The 8,005-nt window shown below is 43.0% G+C and overlaps 1 protein-coding gene across 1 annotated transcript in view; it reads right to left on the minus strand.

Annotated features, from left to right (window-relative positions):
- Nucleotides 1-8,005, minus strand: part of TSC2 (TSC complex subunit 2) — a 45,260-nt gene that overhangs the window by 34,437 nt on the left and 2,818 nt on the right. The window contains 8 exon segments of the mRNA XM_075069136.1: nucleotides 207-488; nucleotides 2,045-2,171; nucleotides 2,555-2,628; nucleotides 2,929-3,054; nucleotides 3,680-3,728; nucleotides 4,928-5,045; nucleotides 5,751-5,895; nucleotides 6,666-6,776. Coding sequence (XP_074925237.1) covers nucleotides 207-488; nucleotides 2,045-2,171; nucleotides 2,555-2,628; nucleotides 2,929-3,054; nucleotides 3,680-3,728; nucleotides 4,928-5,045; nucleotides 5,751-5,895; nucleotides 6,666-6,776 — 1,032 coding nt within the window.

The following is an 8,005-nucleotide window of genomic DNA, read 5'->3' on the forward strand; positions in this document are numbered from 1 at the left end:
GTCCAATCCACTTCCCTAACTAATTTCCTTAACTCTTTAAAATTAGCCCTTGAGAAGTCAAAAACCCTAATCCCAGATCTACGTTTGTTTATCCTTCCATCTAGTTTGAACTGAATTAGCTCATGATCACTCGAACCAAGGTTGTCCCCTACCACCATTTCTTCTACGAGGTCCTCACCGCTCACCAAAACCAAATCCAAAATGGCAGGGTACACGCTACCCCCCATCCAAAGCAGAAGCTGTAGAGTGCTTTTCAGTATTAAAAAATAAGACCATTTTATAAACCAAAATACTTCCTACAAGACGTTTTTATAACGTATATCAAGATTTCACTCAATACCTACCTGTAGCTGCTGGAGCAATCGCTCAACGATATCCAGAAGAATATCCCAAGTGACAGCCTGCAGCTCCTTCCCATACTTCTTGATTAATCTGGTTATGGACAGGACTATCTCATACGATACAACTGCATTGGGACAAGTCATGGCCTGGAACACACGTTCCTCAGGTCAGTCAATGATCTGTAATGTTCTTAAACTGAACTCGATCAACATCCTACATATTAAGAAGTTTAGCTGAAGGGCTCAATCCTTCCATCAACCTACCTACTGCCTCTCAGGGAGGTGGTTTAACGACGGGGACAGAACCCCTTCCGTTGCTGTAGTAAGTGTCTACACTGAAGTGCTACAGTGACACAACTGCAGCGCGGCCACTGTAGTGTTTCAAGGATAGAAAAGCTTGAAGTCTGAGGCTACAGCTGCAAAAGCCAATCAAAAGATGGCCATTTTATAAGCACAATAATGTATTCCCAACAGGTGCAAGTCAGATGTTAAAATGCACCCCCGGTTCCACATGAACAGCAGGTTGGAGACAGTACTACCAGCTCCACATGACACGACATACACCCCTCACTGGAATACGTAGTTCAGTTTAGAACATAGTAACTCTTGTGGCTTGGCTGAAAGGTCCCCAAACACTTAAAAGACGGTAGGATTTTGTAATGAGACAACTCAATCTGGTCACTCATACCAAGCCCATTACAGGAAACTTCTAATATTGTTTCAGGGACTCTCTCTGGCCTAACGCATAATCTACACATCAAACATACAGCATGGGCAGCCAATAAGGGAACTTCAACACCACTCCCTTTGCTGTGGTTAAAATCCATTACAAAAATAGCCCTGCCATCTCCCAAAGTACAGAAGAGGGCACGAAAGGTGGCAGGCTGCTCTCAATTTAATATCATACCAAGGGCTTAGTAAGTGCTCTGGTAGAGAAGTGATCACAGTACAGCTTCCAGCACTAACATCCAGCCAGTCAAATGCGTCAGCCTTCCCTCACATAGCTGCAGCTTTCATTAACAGGCACTTCGGCCAACAAGCTCATAAATCTTAATCTTCCCCTCAGGGTGTCTCTCTGTTTAAAAAATCCTGGCACTAATTTAAAAAAAAAAAAAAAAAGTGCCACACTTCACTTTTCATTCCTGCTGACTTTGTCCCCTCTCCCTACATTTGTATGCTGTAGACTAATCTGCTTGCAGCAGGCATAGGATTTTTTTGCTATCTAAACCATCTAGAAAGTTGTTTATGGTACCTCAGCGTTTCCAGTCCTCTACCTGTGCAAACAGTTCACTCTGCTGAGGACTGAAACGCTTTAGGTACAAACCACACTATGGGGTAACTGGGTGAAATTAATGGCCTGTGTTAAATCAAGTCAGGCTTGATGTTTAAATGGTCCGTTCCGACCTTAAACTCTAAAGAACTATGAAAAATTCAAGAACTGCTATGTGGATCAGTAAAATATTCCCAAACGAAGCATCAGTTCAAGCTCAAAATAGTTATTGTCTCCTTGTTTCATGTGTTCCCCCATATGTCTCTATCCAGCTGTTGGCTTTTGTCTTATAATTAGATTGGAAATTCTTTGGGGCAGAAACTGTCTTGTTGTTCTGAGTTTGCACAGCACCTAGCACAGCATGGTGCTGGTCCACGACTGAGGCTCCTAGGCACTATCACAAGATAAAAGTTCCTCCCAAGTATCACTGTACCTTGAGAAATGAGGGCAGCACTGATGTAGGTGAGTTCTTGAGAGAATACAGTCTGTGTGCACCCCACAGAGCCATTCCGACAAAGAACACTGCTCCTCTCAGTAATGCTGCATCCATCATGTAGGCTCTAAGACAGGGCACAGAAGGTAAGTCAAGTTTTTAGATCATACTATAGCAGCAGGTTTAGTTTTAGAGTACAAGACTCATGCAAAGGGAAATGAACAATACTCAGTACTTCTAAACCAGAGCATCTTAAAGGACTTTAAAACCATGAAGACTAACCATTTAGGCACTGTTCTCATTTTACTAATGGGGAAACATAGGTACAGAAAGGTTAATTAACTTGTCCAAAATCACAAAGCAGTCATTATTTCTAACCATTACATCACATGTGAAATTTTGGGTCTGCTCCTGCTCCCATTAGAATCAGTACATCTTTTATTTCAGTCAAAGCAATACTGAGCTTTTTTTTTTTTAAAAAAAACTATTTAATAGCATGATATTCCATACCTGTCTTCCATGATGCGGCACATGTTGTATATAGCACTGTGCCCCAAATGGGTTCCCAAGAGATTGCGCATAAGCTAAAAAGCAAGTATGAGAGGATTTTCAGAGAAGGTTTTAGTAGGTCACTATACAGCTTCAGGGTCCCGTCAGTCAAGAGAGGTTACATTTGCAATTTAATAATGGACAGTATGGCATTTAATAAACTAGAGAAGTGTGGTATATGCTCCGATCTCCTCTCAAAGAACTATTATAATCATAATAAAGGCAACTGGAGTCTAGATTTTTAACATACTAATATTCAGAACAATATTGCTTTAATGAGACAAAACTGTGCATGGTACAGGAACTCATGGCAAGGGAAACGAAAGGATTCTGACCTTCCAGCATGGCTCACAAAGCTCCTTAACGTTGATGGTGCGGCACAAGGTGATGATAAATACTGGGAGGCTCTCCGAGGGCAGGCAGTTGTAGCAAACCACAGCATCTAGGACCTGCAGGGAGACCTTTGTGGGGGGGAAAAGCACAATGGTTACTCACTTCTCCCTTGACCTAGCATTGAAATACAGCAGGTTAAACTCTGTTCTCACTTACGGCCACAAAACTCCTCAGAAATCAATATGGATACACCAGGTGTTCATCAGTTCAGAATGTAAACCAAACCATACACGGATGGTTAAAGCAGCGAAGGGAATCTCTTAGCAAGATCAACTTGGTTCCTTTGTCCCACGGTTTTATGACTAAATTAATAACTTAGTAGCTGTACAGCGCTTTATACGACCCCAAAGTGCTTTCCAGAGTTAGTTAACCCTCACAATGTTGTATTGTCCTCATTTTACAGGTGGTGAAACTTGAGTAAGAGAGAGATAGTGACTTGTCCAGCTAGGATTGCGACCCACAATATCCTGGTTCCCACCTCTATGCTCAGACATGTAAGTCATAATGCCTCTCTCCACCCAACATCCAACAATATAGTAAGCTCCGCACTTTGCTACAGCAGCTTTCCTTGAAGGAAGAAAATCCTTGGGAGCCCTAGAGAGTTTTGGCCTAGCTACTCAAAAGTGGCCTGATCTGTAATGGATACAGTTCTGCAGAACGTAATCGATATTAGAAGAGGCTTCAATTACTGACCTCTATGTCAACCGATGATGATGTCTGAATGCACAATAGGCAGATCATACTGTTGGAGGAAAACGTAGTTAAATATGTTTATTTTAATCAAATTTAACAAATGACCAAAAAAAATTATCCAAAATTAACACAATTAGATTAGTGTAGAAGTTTGCCCTGTTGCTTTCCTGACTGTGGCTCAGTTGGAAATACTTCTGGGGATATACTTAGTGTCACCAGCCCTTTTCTGAATAGTTTGCAGCTGCACTTAAGCTACATCTCACTACTATTACTATTCATTAAATACGGTTGAGTATAGGGTCCCAAGTATGTAAATCTAGTGAAGAGAATATTGCCAAGTTCATCTCCTATACAAACTGGGGATTGAGCACTATGTAATTTAACCCAGGTTTATAGATCAGAATATTATAAGAGTTGCTGTATTTCATTATCCTGTCTAAGGGCTCATGGATAGATCTTCAAAAGTGCTCAGTACGAAGAAGTAGAATCAGATTTTGGGAGTGGCTGGGAGCTGAGCTCTTTTGACAAACTGGCCTGCAAAGGAGAGTTCTACTCTGAAAAGTGAGCAAACGTGATATTGAGAGACTCCACATTAGTTTTTCATTGGTTCCATATCAGTTTGGTTGATTTACACAAATAGGTTTCTAAACTGTCACCCATGCATCTTTAGTTCTGGGTTTAAGAAAGCAAGATGGGTTCTTTCAGGTTTAAGCATCACTGAGCTATGACGACTAAGCCAGCCAAGTTCTACCTTCACGTACACCCATGCATCCCGCCATCTTCAGTGCAGGTATAATTCTGGGCAGAATTTGGCCCTGCAACTGGAATCTATTGAACTCTTCTGCTGACAGGCACATAATCCAGAAACAGGATCATTCTCCCATAGCTCTTTAGAGCCAAAACAGCTCTGAATAGCAAAAGAATACATTTGCCAAAAGTCAGCTCTGACAACCATGTATGTTCTGAAATAAAAGCACCTTGGTGCCATTTTTAATCACTTTTCTGACCACAGCCACACTAATACTATTTCAACAGATACCCTTTCCACCCCTTTCCCCCCACAATGCACATTTGCAGAGGCTAGATGGGTCATGTGTCACCCAACTGGTCAGTCTGTGTATACAATACAGAGATTTGCATGTGCAAATAGATACACTTGGAGGTCTGTTGAAAATGTAGACCACTGAATTTATCCACAAACACTGCCCAGCAATTTAGAAACAATAAGGGTTAACAGTTTAACCTTACTGGACCATATCAGCAACATAATCTTCCAGGTAACAGCTGTTGAACTTGACCAGGTTCACTAGAACTAGAAGGAATTCTGAAGACAACCCGACATCCATCCACTGCAGGACAAACTCAGCTGAAGGAGAAGGAAATGGTGTTACAGCATTGTTTCAATCCAAAAGTGCTGCAAATTCCCTTCTGGCCCTACTTGCTGAAAAAAAGATCTATCTTTTGATGTATTTCCAGTTATATAAACTGCTCCCTAGAAGACCATAATAAAGAGTGCGGGTCGATTGACCAAGGCTGCTATTTTATCTATCACACTCTTCTTAGCTGTTGCTTACAATTGACTTGCTCTCATATCCCTTATCTTGCTATAAAGTGCCACATGGATTGAATTCACATTTTTATGAATTTGCTAAGTTTGCCTGGAACGAAACACATTGCAGATGTAAAACAATGTCAGATGGGTTGTATTAAGTTTGCCACAAGACGGCAACAACAAAAAACCCTCCAAAAATAAACAGGCAACAGTTTAAAATTAAGAGAGCTCCCCAAACTCACAGATGCAGAACATCCACAGGTTCGTCACTACTATAAAATTGTTTACCACATCGGCACGGAAGAATTAGTACCCTAAGACTTTACACAATAATGTAGAATAGTACATAATTTTTATTCCCTACAGAGAAGCCATGGAATTTTATTTTAAAAAGGTAAAACCAGCATAATGAAGCTTTTTTCAGCACGATTTTAAAATAACAGCATCGCAGCTTTTGGACAATCCTATGTCAGAATCTGAAAACAACAGCAACCCTCAGCATTTGTATGTAACACCTACCCAATTCTTCCTCCAGGTGAGTTATGGATCTTCCATTATCCGTGAGAGCCTTGAACACTGCAAGCCGTTCATGAAGATCTTCGTTAGAAGGATAATCCTTGATAACCTTAAAGAAATGTGCTCTGAGGATCCCTAGTCTCTCACCCTGAAAGGAGAAAGAATTATAGTGAGAGACACAATAGCAACTGAAAACTAGACTTATTACAGACCATGATTAGGAAACTATAAGAATGTTCTTCACACTTTAAAAGCAAACTTTTCCCACCTTGGGCTGTGTTAGTGTCTACTGAAAATCTTGCCATGATCTGCTTGGAAGGCAGTCAGTTCCCCTTAGCCTCTTACAGAGATTTATCAAGCTGTCACCACTGACCCCAGAGAGCTTTTCCAACATTCAGCAGGTCCAGAACCCTAGAGATGCGGAAAGTGGGCCACGTAGCAACAGCCAGACCACTAATTCCAGGACTTGAAAAGGAAATGCTACAGACAGCACTGCTCAGTGGGATGCTGTAGTAGCTTGAGCATTCATAATGAGCTTGACTTGATCAGACTGAAGAAAAAGGCTCATGTACAGAATTTGCCTCGATGCTTGGCATACGTGCCATAGCATGGATGCTGAAGGTCAGGATTAAGGTGCTTGACACAGCTGTCTAGATTATACAGTGACTGCTGCACTGTGCTTGAATTCAGCCACTGCAATCACTCCCACTTTTCAGGAGCACAAAATTCCTCCCAAATTAAAAGAAAAAAAGGTTAAACTGAAAGTCAAGAGAATTAATCAAACTGAATGCTAGGCTTTTCCTGTTCACTGTGCTGGACTAAGATAAAGAACGAGAAGAATTTAAATGGCAGGAGGCAGCCAACCAGTGCTATTCATCTTGCTCCATGCAAGCCCTATTTGGAAGGGGGAGGCTTTACCTGTCCTTGAATGATGGCCTTCAGCAGGTGAAGCACAGCATGCCTGGCTTCTGCTGGTAGCTCTGGCTGCAGCATATCAGCTACCACTTTCCATATTGCTTCCACCGCATGCTGTAAGTGGACACAGAAAGCAACAGTACAATTTATTAGATAGCTATCGTTAGCAGGGTTAAGCTTCTTCTAGGGTCTTCCCCCTACGATGCAGTCACTTCTTGAATTGGGGCAAGTTACACTGAGGCCTGGTCTACACTATGCGTTTAAACCGATTTTAGTAGCGTTAAACCAAGTTAACCCTGCACCCGTCTACACAACGAGGCTCTTTATATCGATATAAAGGGCTCTTAAAACCGGTTTCTGTACTCCTCCCTGACGAGAGGAGTAGTGCTGAAATTGGTATTACCATATCAGATTAGGGTTAGTGTGGCCGCAAATCGATGGTATTGGCCTCCAGGCGGTATCCCAGAGTGCACCACTGTGACTGCTCTGGAAAGCAATCTGAACTCGGATGCACTGGCCAGGTAGACAGGAAAATCCTGAAAACTTTTGAATTTCATTTCCTGTTTGCCCAGCGTGGAGCTCTGATCAGCACGGGTGGCGATGCAGTCCCTTATGATGTCAGGGCAGGACATAAACCGGGGGGAGAGGAGCCCAGATCCCGTGCCTATGTAGTCGCAGTACAGATCTTTCTTTGACAGGTAAAGGGGGAGGAGCTGTGGATTCGCCCCAGTTGCTATGTAGGACGTACCAGCGTCTGTCACTGCCGGACACCGGGGTCATTCCTATTCTCCGGCTGACCCCGGCCCGACCTCACTGGCAGCCTAGGAGCACCACGGGATGTGGACAAGGTAGGTACACAGCTGTCTGCACTGTACTGTCGCACTGGGAGGGAGGGGAGGGATGCTGCTGTGTCGTGTGGCGCAGCACGAATCTACCAGCAGACAATGCATCAAGGGACATTGAAAAAAGGCAAAAGATTAGTTTTCTTACTTCTCTTCCGGGCGGTCGGGGGTGGTAATTGACGACGGAGAGACCTGAACCACCCTGGGACAATGTGTGAACCCTACGCATTGGACTCAGCCAAGATAGCAAAAGCTTTCGGAGCTGGGAGCTCGAGGTCCTCAGTCCCCTCCCTTCGTCCCCATGAGCGCTTGGTACTTGGCTTTCCATAGCTGTCCACGCCACTGTGCTGTGGCTCGTGTACATAGCTGTCATTTTCTTTCTAGCTTTGGTATTCATCTTTTGTACGGAGCTGCTGATAGAACAATTTGCTCCCATCAGCGATCAGATCCAGGTATATCTCGTACGGTCCATGCCTGGAGTTCTTTTGATTGGGAACTGCC

Source organism: Chelonoidis abingdonii, chromosome 9 (assembly GCF_003597395.2).
Source record: "Chelonoidis abingdonii isolate Lonesome George chromosome 9, CheloAbing_2.0, whole genome shotgun sequence".
Classification (NCBI taxonomy): Eukaryota; Metazoa; Chordata; order Testudines; family Testudinidae; genus Chelonoidis; species Chelonoidis abingdonii.